The 15,624-nt window shown below is 42.9% G+C and overlaps 1 protein-coding gene across 1 annotated transcript in view; it reads right to left on the reverse strand.

Annotated features, from left to right (window-relative positions):
• Positions 1-15,624, reverse strand: part of ADAMTS9 (ADAM metallopeptidase with thrombospondin type 1 motif 9) — a 361,962-nt gene that overhangs the window by 127,813 nt on the left and 218,525 nt on the right. Inside the window, exons 25-28 of the mRNA XM_075321378.1 lie at positions 13,499-13,666; positions 13,115-13,408; positions 8,142-8,303; positions 1,161-1,337 (exon numbers count right to left, since the gene is read on the reverse strand). Of these exons, the coding sequence (XP_075177493.1) occupies positions 1,161-1,337; positions 8,142-8,303; positions 13,115-13,408; positions 13,499-13,666 (801 nt within the window). The remainder of the gene's footprint in view (positions 1-1,160; positions 1,338-8,141; positions 8,304-13,114; positions 13,409-13,498; positions 13,667-15,624) is intronic.

Consider the following 15,624-nt stretch of genomic DNA (forward strand, 5'->3'; position numbering starts at 1 on the left):
TGTCATTTATGTTTTTAATAAATATTTTCCATTAATAAAAACTCCTTTTTAAATTGGCTCTGTATTTGGTTATTGGGATATTTTGGTGTATTGCATGTTTGAGAAGCCTGCATGGCTTAAATGTCCTGCCATGGACTTGTCTCCCATGGAGCACATCTGCATCATCATCAACTGGCAATTGCACAAGGTGCTGCCAGCAGAGGATCTTGATGATTTGTCCAAGTGTATGAACATTCCTTAGATGATCATTAGTAATCTTGTTTGTCAAGGGGTGTAAGTGTGGGGATTTTTGCGAGTGGCACTGGTACTCGTTACTTAACAGATTGAGGTGTTTTTTACATTTTGTTTCTATTTCTCATCATTTGCAAATCATTGACATTTATACCAATGCTGTGAATTCCACGATTCAATGAACTTTCCTTCTTCTTTTTGCAATTTCAGTATTGAGAATTGTGTGAAAGAATATATATATATACACATATACATTAATTTATTTAGATAAATATTTTTTTTGCTTCTGGATATCACATACTACAACCAACCTTCTTTTATCTAGATAATATAACAAATATTCTTCTACGCACTGTCAAATAAATATTCTAATATACAGTAAGTCAAAAAAATGCCCTTGATATGAAGGAGTCTTAACGTACCATGGTTGTATAGTAAAAAATATCTATAATTATAAAAAAAAGCTAATATATAAATTTCTTCATATAAAATGACTACTAAAAAAAAATAAATCAATATTTATCACAATAACATATCACATGTATTTTTGAATGCTTTTGGTGTCTGTTTTATGTGCAATTTACATGTTCGTTCTATTGAGGAGTCCTTTGCATGATGACAAAAATGTAACAGACGTTAGACTGGGCATCAAGTTCTGACGTAACGTGATGCGGTCAAAGGAATTAAAAATAAAGCTCGTTCTTTTCTAAGGAAAAACATGCCGAACTGGTTTCACAGCGGACAAGAAGTTATGATTGACATGAAAACTGACAATCGTGGCTAAAGCATCGCTAAGTGCAAGGGTCAGATAGAAACAGCATCGAATCTACATCGTACAAGACCTTGGTCTTATAAAAATAAATGATGGCTAAAATTCCATTTGTCATTAGTAAATAAAAAATAATATATATATATATTTATGGTCATACCGAGCTCCAAGGACCTGTATTCCACGCAGAGTCTGGAGGACAACTGTGAGTGTTACATTGTTCGCGGTCTGGGGGTTTATCCAGTATCTCACAGCTGAGATCATTGAATCGCTCCCCATTAGGTCTCTGACATACGACAAGCCTCGTCCTTGTCCCGGAACCACATTTTTTCGAACACTAGGGATTGAAGAAAACGACACTTAAAACATTGCTTAAACTCAGTAGAAAAACATCTCAAATATATAGTTGGGAAATCATCAACAAAAACAAAAAACAACTAAAAACCCACCAAAACATATATAACACACATACTCAGTTTCTTCCTGACAATGATTGCAATCACAAATTCTTTGGTATTATTATCTCCATTTATTTTGCTTGCAATGAAAAAACACAAAAGAGAATGAAACAAAAATCAAATCATTGATCATTTCACACAAAACTCCAAAAATGATCCAGACAAAAGTATTGGCACCCTTAGCCTAATACTTGGTTGCACAACCTTTAGCCAAAATAACTGCGAACAACCGCTTCCGGTAACCATCAATGAGTTTCTTACAATGCTCTGCTGGAATTTTAGACCATTCTTCTTTGGCAAACTGCTCCAGGTCCCTGAGATGTGAAGGGCGCCTTCTCCAAACTGCCATTGTGAGATCTCTCCACAGGTGTTCTATGGGGTTCAGGTCTGGACTCATTGCTGGCCACTTTAGTAGTCTCTAGTGCTTTCTATCAAACCATTTTCTAGTGCTTTTTGAAGTGTGTTTTGGGTCATTGTCCTGCTGGAAGACCCATGACCTCTGAGGGAGACCCAGCTTTCTCACACTGGGCCCTACATTATACTGCAAAATTTGTTGGTAGTCTTCAGACTTCCTAATGCAATGCACACGGTCAACCAGTCCAGTGCCAGAGGCAGCAAAGCAACCCCAAAACATCAGGGAACCTCCGCCATGTTTGACTGTAGGGACCAGGTTTTTTTCTTTGAATGCCTCTTTTTTTTTTCCTGTAAACTCTATGTTGATGGCTTTTCGCAAAAAGCTCTACTTTTGTCTCATCTGATCAGAGAACATTCTTCCAAAACGTTTTAGGCTTTCTCAGGTAAGTTTTGGCAAACCCAGCCTGGCTTTTTTATGTCTCGGGGTAAGAAGTGGGGTCTTCCTGGGTATCCTACCATACAGTCCCTTTTCATTCAGACGCCGACGGATAGTACGGGTTAACACTGTTGTACCCTCGGACTGCAGGGCAGCTTGAACTTGTTTGGATGTTAGTCGAGGTTCTTTATCCACCATCCACGCAATATTGCGTTCAAATCTCTCGTCAATTTTTCTTTTCCTTCCACATCTAGGGAGGTTAGCCACAGTGCCATGGGCTTTACACTTCTTGATGACACTGCGCACCGTAGACACAGAAACTTTCAGGTCTTTGGAGATGGATTGTAGCCTTGAGATTGCTCATGCTTCCTCACAATTTGGATTCTCAAGTCCTCAGACAGTTCTTTGCTCTTCTTTCTTTTCTCCATGCTCAATGTGGTGCACACAAGGACACAGGACAGAGGTTGAGTCAACTTTAATCCATGTCAACTGGCTGCAAGTGTGATTTAGTTATTGCCAACACCTGTTAGGTGCCACAGGTAAGTTACAGGCGCTGTTAATTACACAATTTTAGAGGAGGATCACATGATTTTTCAAACAGTGCCAATACTTTTGTTCACCCCCTTTTTTATGTTTGGTGTGGAATTACATCCAATTTGGCTTTTTGACATATTTTTTTTTTTCATTGAAGACAAATTAAATGAAGATAATACCAAAGAATTTGTGATTGCAATCATTTTCAGGAAGAAACTGAGTATTCTCTGACAGAACTGCAGGGGTGCCAATACTTTTGGCCAGCACTGTATATAGTTACATATAACAGCTACATTATATACAGCCCTGGCAAAAATGAAGAAATTAGGAGACTAATGCAGAATTGTCAGTTTTTCGGATTTTTCTCTTTATATTTTTGAGTGAAATGTAAATAGTTATTGTATTCTATAAACTACTGACAATGTCTCCGAATTTCCAAGCAATACATTTTGTATTTATTTTGTGAAAATGACAAATGCTCAAAATAACAAAAAAATTTTGTTTAAAAGAACAGAGAGTCCTCAGTGGTTGATACCTTTTAATGGCTAACTGAAAAGATGGTAACAATAGCAAGCTTTCGAGACTACTCAGGTCTCTTCATCAGGCATGGTATAACACAAAATCTGAAGAGTCACATATTTATACACAACAGGACTTAGAATAGTGCAGTTAAAAAAAAACAAAAAAAAAACAAAAACAAGTTATATGAAAGACTGGCTAACACGGTACAAAGATATATTTTACTTGTATCAAAATAACAAAAAATGCATCTCAAATAATGAAAAGAAAACAAGTTTCTAATCATTTAGAAACAACAATACTAATAATGTTTTACCTCAGGAAGAGTTCAAAAATCAATATTTTGTGGAATAACCATGATTGTTAATCACAGCTTTCATGCGTCTTGGCTGCTTTCCTCCAGTCTTTCACACTGCTTTTGGGTGACTTTATGCCACTCCTGGTGCAAAATTTAAGAAGTTGTGTTGTTTGTTTTTTTTTATGGCTTGTGACTTTCCATCTTCCTCTTGATTACATTCCAGAGGTTTTCAGTGGGGTTCAGGTCTGGAGATTAGGCTGGCCATCACAGGATTTTGATGTGGTGGTCCTTCATCCACACATTGATTGACCTAGCTGTGTGGCATGGCACATTGTCCTGCTGGAAAAAACAGTCCTCAGAGTTGAGGAACATTGCCAGAGCAGAAGGAAGCAACTATTTTTCCAGGATAACCTTGTATGTGGCTTAATTCATATGTCCTTCGCAAAGTTTAATTTGCCCAATTCCTGCCGAATTTCTAAAGTAAGGTAATCTTCTCTGATGAGTCTAATTTTCCACTTTGCCCAACACCTGGTCGTCTAATGGTTAGACAGAGACCTGGAGAGGCGTACAAACCACAGTGTCTTGCACCCATTGTGAAATTTGGTGGAGGATCGGTGATGATCTGGGGATGCTTCAGCAAGGCTGGAATGGGGCAGATTAAACTTTGCGAAGGACGTATGAATCAAGCCGCATACAAAGTTATCCTGGAAAAACAGTTGCTTCCTTCTGCTCAGGCAATGTTCCCCAACTCTGAGGACTGGTTCTTCCAGCAGGACAATGTGCCATGCCACACAGCTAGGTCAATCAATGTGTGGATGAAGGACCACCACATCAAAACCCTGTCATGGCCAGCCCAATCTCCAGACCTGAACCCCATTGAAAACCTCTAGAATGTAATCAAGAGGAAGATGGATAGTCACAAGCCATCAAACAAAGAAGAACTGCTTACATTTGTGCACCAGGAGTGGCATAAGGCCACCCAAAAGCAGAGTGAACACTGGTGGAAAGTAGACAAGAGGCATGAAAGCTGGGATTAAAAATCATGGTTGTTCCATAAAATATTGATTTCTGAATCTTCCTGAAGTAAAACATTATTAGTTTTGTTGTTTCTAAATGATTATGAACTTGTTTTCTTTGCATTATTTGAAGTCTGAAAGAAATGCATTGTTTTATTATTTTGACCATTTCTCATTTTCAGAAAATAAATGTAACATTAATTGTGTGAAAATTGGGAGACGTCAGTAGTTTATAGAATAAAAAAAAAAATTATATTTTACTCAAAAATATAAAGAGAAAAATCAGAAAAACTGACAATTTTGCAGTGGTATAAATATGCATATACTCGTATATAAAAAACTAATTTTATATGCTGTTTTTTTATTTTATTTTTAACTGTTTTATATACTGTTTTTTTGTTTTGTTTTTGTTTTTTAAACGTCACTGGTGGACCACAGGGGCAGGGTCAAGCTGGCCCATCAGAGGATTCTCGGGGGTGTGTACAAAATAGCGACTTTATTTTCCTTCCTTTTTTTTTTTCGTTTTTTTACTTCCCTTCATCCAAGAGCAATACCTTTTTTGATTTTTACCTCCTCCTAACTGTATAGAGTCTCTTTTTTTAGTTCTTTTGAATGACACCATTAATTTTATCATTAATTATATTATTTATCCCTAAATTTATCACTGCAAAGCAGGAAATAAATTCCAGGTGTACTGAAATTGCAAAAAAGTAAAATTTACAATTGTTTTTTATTTTTTTTTTATTTACCATGTTCACTATAGGGTACAACTGACCAAGTAGCATTCTCCAGGTCATTGCGATTCCGCAGATACCAAACATGTAACATTATTTTTTTTTGCTTAAATGGTGAAAAAAAACGTTGGAAATTTGGTACAAAAAATAAATAAATTTTGCTTGTGTTGCCATTTTTTAAGACCTGTAACGTTTTCGATTTTGGGATATGGGGCTGATTGAGAACTTGTTTTTTTGTGTCCTGAAGTGATGCTTTTACCAATACCATTTTGGGCTAGATGCAATGTATCGATCGCCTGTTATTGCAATGTTGTGGAGGCAAAAAATACGTAAATCTGGCGTTTTGATTTTTTTCTGTTGTTAAGCTGTTTACCAATTATATTAATTAATTTTATATTTAGATAGATTGGATTTTTATGAATGCAGCGATACTAAATATGTGCACTTTTTTTTAAATTGTTTGGATAATTATGGGTCAAAAGGAGGGTGATTTAAATATTTATATTTTTTTACTATTTTCATATTTTTAATAACATTTTTTTCACTTTATACTGTATTTGTTATTCCTCTTAGGGGATTTGAGCTTGCGATCATCTGCTGGCTTTCACAGGAGAACCGTCATGAAAAGCACAGAGGGCCATTGGTGCCCTGCATTTAATAGGTTAACAGCCACTGATGGAGCTTCGGTCCATCTGCAACTGTTCGAGGCAGATGATGGCCGATTAACTCAGCCATCATTTGCGGGAAAAATGCAGGGACACAAATTATGTAAATGTACATCTCATTTTGTGAAAGGGTTAAAAGTGAAGTAAAATACCGTCCCCTGCTTCAATGAGCACTTGATATTGCTAGTCTACAATCCCCTGCTTCAATGAACACTTGATATCGCTAGTCTACAATCCCCTGCTTCAATGAGCACTCGATATTGCTAGTCTACAGTCCCTTGCTTCAATGAACACTTGATATCACTAGTCTACAATCCCCTGCTTCAATGAGCACTTGATATCGCTAGTCTACAATCCCCTGCTTCAATGAGCACTTGATATTGCTAGTCTACAGTCCCTTGCTTCAATGAGCACTTGATATCGCTAGTCTACAATCCCCTGCTTCAATGAGCACTCGATATCGCTAGTCTACAGTCCACTGCTTCAATGACCACTTGATATCACTAGTCTACAATCCCCTGCTTCAATGAGCACTCGATATTGCTAGTCTACAGTTCCCTGCTTCAATGAGCACTTGATATCACTGGTCTACAGTCCCCTGCTTTAATGAGCACATGATATTTTGCTAGTCTACAGTCCCCTGCTTCAATGAGCACTTGATATCGCTAGTCTACATTCCCCTGCTTCAATGAGCACTTGATATTGCTAGTCTACATTCCCCTGCTTCAATGAGCACTTGATATTGCTAGTCTACAGTCCACTGCTTCAATGAGCACTTGATATTGCTAGTCTACAGTCCACTGCTTCAATGAGCACTTGATATCCCTAATCTACAATCCCCTGCTTCAATGAGCACTTGATATCGCTAGTCTACAGTGCCCTGCTTCAATGAGCACTTGATATCGCTAGTCTACAGTCCCCTGCTTCAATGAGCACTTGATATCGCTAGTCTACAGTACCCTGCTTCAATGAGCACTTGATATCGCTAGTCTACAGTCCCCTGCTTCAATGAGCACTTGATATCGCAAGTCTACAGTCCCCTGCTTCAATGAGCAATTGAGATCGCTAGTCTACCGTCCCCTGCTTCAATCGTTAGTCTACAGTTCCCTGCTTCAATGAGCACTTGATATCCCTAGTCTACAGTCCCCTGCTTTAATGAGCACATGATATTTTGCTAGTCTACAATCCCCTGCTTCAATGAGCACTTGATATCGCTAGTCTACAGTCCCCTGCTTCAACGAGCACTTGATATTGCTAGTCTACAGTCCCCTGCTTCAATGAGCACTTGATATCACTAGTCTACAGTCCCCTGCTTCAAAGAGTACTTGAAATCACTAGTCTACAGTCCCCTGCTTCAATGAGCACTTGATATCACTAGTCTACAGTCCCCTGCTTCAATGAGCACTTGATATCACTAGTCTACAGTCCCCTGCTTGAATAAGCACCTGATATCGCTCATATAAGTCCTAGAGTTATCCATGGTAATTCACATCTCCCTTTTATTACCCAATTCCAAAATGGCTGGTTTGAGAAGGGAATCTTTGGAAAATTAAACCCATCTTCTTAACCTAATCTGCCCAATCCTTGTAAGGCTAGTTTCACACTTGCGCTATTTTGACGCAAACGGAATCCGTCACTAATGTAGTACAGTTCATTTATTTACAGTGGAAGCGCGTTACTATGGCGCGTGTGTGTGTCATGCAGTACCCGCTTGTGTCCACACGATGTCGCGCTTCCACTCTAAATAAATGAACTGTACTACATTAGTGACGGATTCCGTTTGCGTCAAAATAGCACAAGTGTGAGTGAGCCCTAACAGGTTCTCTGTAAGGTTAGGGCTACACGATGACGTGTGTTACAACATAGAAATCTCAGTGAAACATTGGATGTAATGATTTATTTTGGTGTCATGTTGCAAACTGCAACATCCAGTGATGCCGAGAAAAAATAGCAAATATTCAAAATGTGTTGGATTTTCTGTCGCTGGTTGTAAGTCACACACGATGCACTTGCCATAGACTTCACCAACCTAAAGATAAGGCTGGTTGCTATACATAGGCTGCATATAGGTCCGTAGCAAATAATCAAAGTTAGTTCACATGTCCTGGTAGAATTAGATGGAATTACCTCTCCCCAGTTGCCGAATGCCCACTGAGGACAGGGTCCAGATTCACACGGCCGTTGCTCGGCAGGTTTGCTACTTTCATCACAGTTGGTGGCGGGATACCCATTTTCATCTTGGCAGACCACCACACGGCGCTGGAATCCTCCGGCACATGTGCTAGAACACTAAAATGTAAATGTGACCGCATTAATTATTTAGGAAAAACATTGAGTCATGCATCATTATTTTTGAACCTATGGGCCCAACTCATTAAAGCATTTTATGCTAGAATTCTGACATAAAAAGAATTGAAATGTTGCAACATTTTGGCACAACGCTAAAATGTTGCAATTTATGCCAATCTCAAGCCCCTTTTTCGCCCAGCTCCGGAAAAATCAAATTCATGAAAAGTGGTGGCGTCCCATATACCACAAATCTTACTCCAGTCCCAGACTGGAATAAGATTTGTGGCGAGGCGCACTCAGAGGAGCACGCAACTTAAAGACCTTATCACGGCTATCTCTTTGCATTGGAGACGTCTGACAGATTCAGGCATAGAAAGCCATTGCTTTCATATCCTCACCCCTTTAGTTAAATGTAGTGTCCTTTCCTTTGGGGAGGAGAGGGTTAATATCAGTATTCCTTGCTAGCAATCATTCTCATTACCATCCCAGGTATTTCCGATTTGGATGATTCCCAGTCCCTATATATACCCTCTGCTCCCAGTAGAGGGTGTTGGCTATTCACTCATTTAGATGCTTGGCCTAGAGGTGGAAGGAGCTTGTGGAACCCTCTCTTCAAGTTGCCGTCTAGGCCACAGTCTTGGTGCTGACTGCAGCAGTCTGTGTGTTGTTTTAGTGCAGTGGTGGGGCTAGCATCCCTTACCTGTCCACTCACTAGCCAGGACTATTTTAGGGTCACTCAGGGCTTCAGGTTCCTCCTCAGCGACAGGTAAGGAACCTATATAGGGACTGGCTAGGAGTGCAGAGTACAGTTGCAGGTAAGTGGAGGAGGTGTCCATTAGCGCTAGTGCCCTCTGTTGTTAAAGTGTCCCCGGTGTACCCCTTGTGTTGTGTGTCACATCATGCACCATATTTCCTTGTCAAAGCCATGACAGATCTGAGGAACAGGGAGGCGCAGGAAAAATGTCTGCCAAATTCAGGAAAACAGCGGCATTTACACCAATTAAAAAAAAGACTTTCAAATTTATTGCAATTGACGAGTCCTCATTAAATAGTTAAACATTCCTGGACAACTTGAAACTCAAAACATTGGTCATGGCCAGGGCTGGTTTAGTAGGAAAAGGAGGCCTTGGAAATAATTGAAACCCCCAAATTTTTAGACTTAGATGTTATTTTTTTTATATAATACCCTGTTTTTCCAAAAATAAGACCTCCCCCAATATAATGACCCAGGCAGGAGTTTTCAGCATTTTCAGTGAAAAGCCTAAATATAAGCCCTACTCTGACAATAAACCCTAGTCACATTTCAATAAAGAAGTGTCCATAAGGAATACTAAAGAACAGTTCATTATAGAAAGCAAACACTCCCAAAAGAAAGAGGAAAGAAGAGATAAGTCTCTGCGATCATACTCACCAGACCCCGGACGGACTACATTGCAGTGCAATGCACACCCACACACATCAGATCGCACACCCACACAAATCAGATCGCACACCCACACACATCAGATCGCACACCCACACACATCACATCACACACCCACACACATCAGATCGCACACCCACACACATCACATCGCACACCCACACACATCAGATCGCACACCCACACACATCACATCACACACCCACACACATCAGATCACACACCCACACACATCAGATCGCACACCCACACACATCAGATCACACACCCACACACATCAGATCACACACCCACACACATCAGATCACACACCCACACACATCAGATCGCACACCTACACACATCAGATCACACACCCACACACATCAGATCGCACACCCACACACATCAGATCACACACCCACACACATCAGATCGCACACCCACACACATCAGATCACACACCCACACACATCAGATCGCACGCTCACACACATCAGATCGCACACCTACACACATCACATCACACACCCACACACATCAGATCGCACACCCACACACATCAGATCGCACACCAACACACATCACATCACACACCCACACACATCAGATCGCACACCCACACACATCACATCGCACACCCACACACATCAGATCGCACACCCACACACATCAGATCGCACACCTACACACATCAGATCGCACACCCACACACATCAGATCACACACCCACACACATCAGATCGCACACCTACATACATCAGATCGCACACCCACACACATCAGATCGCACACCCACACACATCAGATCGCACACCAACACACATCACATCGCACACCCACACACATCAGATCGCACACCCACACACATCAGATCGCACACCTACATACATCAGATCGCACACCCACACACATCAGATCGCACACCCACATACATCAGATCACACACCCACATACATCAGATCGCACACCCAGACACATCAGATCGCACACCCAGACACATCAGATCACACACCCACACACATCAGATCACACACCCACACACATCAGATCACACACCCACACACATCAGATCACACACCCACACACATCAGATCACACACCCACACACATCAGATCGCACACCCACACACATCAGATCACACACCCACACACATCAGATCGCACACCCACACACATCAGATCACACACCCACACACATCAGATCACACACCCACACACATCACATCACACACCCACACACATCACATCACACACCCACACACATCAGATCGCACACCCACATACATCAGATCACACACCCACATACATCAGATCACACACCCACACACATCAGATCGCACACCCACACACATCAGATCGCACACCCACACACATCAGATCGCACACCCACACACATCAGATCACACACCCACACACATCAGATCGCACACCTACACACATCAGATCGCACGCTCACACACATCAGATCGCACACCCACACACATCAGATCGCACACCCACACACATCAGATCGCACACCCACACACATCAGATCGCGCACCCACACACATCAGATCGCACACCTACACACATCAGATCGCACACCCACACACATCAGATCGCACACCCACACACATCAGATCGCACACCCACACACATCAGATTGCACACCCACACACATCAGATCGCACACCCACACATCAGATCGCACACCCACACACATCAGATCACACACACACACACACACACACACACACATCAGATCACACACCCACACACATCAGATCGCACACCCACACACATCAGATCGCACACCCACACACATCAGATCACACACCCACACACATCAGATCGCACACCCACACACATCAGATCGCACACCCACACACATCAGATCGCACAGCCACACACATCAGATCACACAGCCACACATATCAGATCGCACACCTACACATATCAGATTGCACACCCACACACATCAGATTGCACACTCACACACATCAGATCGCACATACACATCTGATTGCACACCCACACACATCAGATCACACACCCACACACATCAGATCGCACAGCCACACACATCAGATCACACACACACACACACATCAGATCGCACACCCACATACATCAAATCGCACACCCACACACATCTGATCGCACACCCACACACATCAGATCGCACACCCACACACATCAGATCGCACACCCTCACATCAGACCGCACACCCACACACATCAGATCACACACACACACATCAGATCACACACCCACACACATCAGATCGCACACCCACACACATCAGATCGCACACCCACACACATCAGATCGCACAGCCACACACATCAGATCACACAGCCACATATATCAGATCGCACACCTACACACATCAGATCGCACACCTACACATATCAAATCGCACACCCACACACATCAGATTGCACACTCACACACATCAGATCGCACATACACATCTGATTGCACACCCACACACATCAGATCGCACACCCACACACATCAGATCGCACACCCACACACATCAGATTGCACACAAAATCAGACCACACACCCATACACATCAGATCACACACACATTAGATCACACATACACATATCAGATTGCACACCCCCACACATCAGAGTAGGCACACAATCAGATCGCACACATACACATCAGATCACATACACATCAGATCACATACACATCAGATCACACACACATCAGATCGCACACACACTCAGCACATCCAGCGATACCAATTGCTTCTGGCCAGCAGAAAATCCTGGGACGCAGAGCGGTGGAACGCATAGAAGACCTGCGGTTGCACGCATCGATGCGTTCCACTGCTGACTCCTCCATGCGTTCCACTGCAGGTCCTCGCGCTGCACTGCGTCCCATCTTCCCTTGTTGGCTGGAAGCAATCTGTATCACCGGATATGATGAGTGTGTTTCTGCGATCTAATGTGTTATTTTGTGTGTCACCAGATGTGTGTGTGTGCGATCTGATGTATGTGAGTGTGTCGGCCAGAAGCAGGGGAGGACCGCGTGGAGCACACCTGCTGGGAGGTATGAAGATCGCAGGAGGACGTGGGAGCAACGCAGACGTCCGGGGTCTGGCAAGTATGATTCTTCTGGGAAGGGGGGTCTGCTTTTCTGGGGGGTAAACTTACCCCAATTTTTGGGGCAAAAATAGTATATATAAGTCTTATAAGACAGTGTCTTATTTTGGGGAAAAAACGATACAATATTCCAGGAATATTAAAAAAAATAGTGTATGAGATTAATCATGGTGCCTAAAAGTATTTAGTATAAAGTCTTATAAGACAGTGTCTTATTTTTGGAAAAACACGGTACAATATTCCGGGAATATTAAAAAAGTAGTGTATGAGATTAATCATGGTGCCTACAAGTATTTAGAAACTTACCGCTCCCCATGGACCTATTCTCCATTGACTTCCGCTTGAACCGGTAGAACGTCCACTGTTCCTGTTCAGGATGGCCAGGGTTGGGTTTGATCGTACTCTTTGGTCTATATTTGGGAAGGGATGAATGGGCCGGCTGTAGTCATGATTGACATATTGACAAGGGGACATGGAACACTCTTGCTCGGTCTGCGGACTGTCCTCTGGATCACATTCGTTACTATCAAAAGTTTGGCCGAGGAAATCCACGCAAACCACTTGCCTCACAGCCTTGCCCTGGCCACACGTCACCGAGCACTGGTGTGAAAATTAGGGAAATAGATGTGTTACTGAAGTCATCTTTTTGTTTTCTTTAATTGTAGTTTTTTTCCCATGTGATGCACTTACAGAACTCCAGTCCAGCACTTTCCACTGTCCGCATGGCGTCACCGTACATACTTCGGTTGCGGACGGCTTTGGCAGGTGGGAACACGCTGCTTCATCGGCCACTGCACTCTGATCATCGCGACAGCTGACGTATCTCATTCTGGTCCCTTTACCACAAGTTGCAGAACACTGGGAAACATTACAAAGATTGATGGTTAGGATGCCACCGGAGTAATTTCCCCCGACACCTCAAGAAAAAATATTGATTTTTTTTTTTCCTGCTTTCCTTCTGGGTTTGAGATTTCTGACCTTCCAGTATACGAGAACTCTCATAATGTAACATAATCCTATAAATTATAAGAATTAGGCTCATGACCCGTCTAAGGAAGAAGTCTTAGGCGGGCTTTGCACGTTGCGACATCGCAAGCCGATGCTGCGATGTCGCACGCGATAGTCCCTGCCCCCGTCGCAGGTGCGATATCGTGTGACAGCTGGCGTAGCGAAAATTATCACTACGCCAGCTTCACATGCACTCACCCGCCCTGCAACCGTTCGCTCTGGCTGGCGACCCGCCTCCTTCCTAAGGGGGCGGGTCGTGCGGCGTCATAGCGACGTCACACGGCAGGCGGCCAATAGCAGCGGAGGGACGGAGATGAGCAGGATGTAAACATCCCGCCCACCTCCTTCCTTCCGCATATCCTACGGAAGACGCAGTGACGCCGGTAGGAGATGTTCCTCGCTCCTGCGGCTTCACACACAGCGATGTGTGCTGCCGCAGGAACAAGGAACAACATCGGACCGTCGCGTCAGCGTAATTATGGATTACGCCGACGCTGCACCGATGATACGATTACGACGATTTTGCGCTCGTTAATCGTATCATCTAGGCTTTACACAGTACGATGTCGCATGCGATGCCGGAAGTGCGTCACTTTCAATTTGACCCCACCGACATCGCACCTGCGATGTCGTAGTGTGCAAAGCCCGCCTTAGAGCGTGAGCACCTAACCTTTCCTTCAGGTTTTATTTAAAGGGGTTGTCAACGAAAAACATGGCTGCTTTCCTTTAGAAATATTATTGTATCCGGTCTTGCACTTTAGCTCTATTGAAGAGAAAGGGACTGAGCTGAAATTCGAAACAAGACCTCTTCCATGATGACTCTGACCCAGGTAATTCAACCCCTTAGATGCTAGGGTTAATCGTGCTGGACCAACAGGCATAATAGCTACAGTCATGGCATAAAGCCAGTGGTGGAAAATCACATGCCCGCTATTGAGCCCATAACCTGGGATGGTCCAGTTCCGAATGACTCTACCTGGTGTCTGCCCACTTCTCCCATCACCTGTCATATACGCACAACAGACATTGGGAGGCTTTGTATGGAGTGGGCTTATACTTAACTCCAGTGGGTGCCAGCTGTGTAGCACAACAGACACTCGTCAGTTGTAAGTGGAGCTAGCCATGATCGCAGCAGCTGAATCCCTTAGATGACAAGGTTGATGTTCACATTCCCTTTAAACATCTTTCTAATTTTTTTTAGTTTTGATAGAGAATTTGAACCTGCCTCTGCTTTTGCTAAAGCTCAGGGGTATATGTAGGAATCTGAGGGCCCCATAGCAAGGGTCCAAAATCGTCCATGGCTGCCATTAATAAATCCATTTAGGGTTGTTGCAGGAGCCCAAGAGGTATGAGGGACTACCCCCCACCTTCTAACCACTTAGATGACAAGGTTGATGTTCATCAAGGCATCTAAGTGGTTAGAAGGTGGGGGGGTAGTCCCTCATACCTCTTGGGCTCCTGCAACAACCCTAAATGGATTTATTAATGGCAGCCATGGACGATTTTGGACCCTTGCTATGGGGCCCTCAGATTCCTACATATACCCCTGAGCTTTAGCAAAAGCAGAGGCAGGTTCAAATTCTCTATCAAAACTAAAAAAAATTAGAAAGATGTTTAAAGGGAATGTGTCAGCAGATTTCTAGATAATCTGAGAGTAGTATAATATAGAGCAAGAGAACTTGATTCCAGGCATGTGTCACTTATAGGCCTGTGTGTTGTAGTTTCAATACAGTGTTTTAATAGCAGGAGATTATCACTGCAGGACTAGGTTTCAAATGCAGAGCAGTCCAATCCTGTGCAACTCCACC

This window comes from Anomaloglossus baeobatrachus, chromosome 8 (genome assembly GCF_048569485.1).
Source record: "Anomaloglossus baeobatrachus isolate aAnoBae1 chromosome 8, aAnoBae1.hap1, whole genome shotgun sequence".
Taxonomy (NCBI): Eukaryota; Metazoa; Chordata; class Amphibia; order Anura; family Aromobatidae; genus Anomaloglossus; species Anomaloglossus baeobatrachus.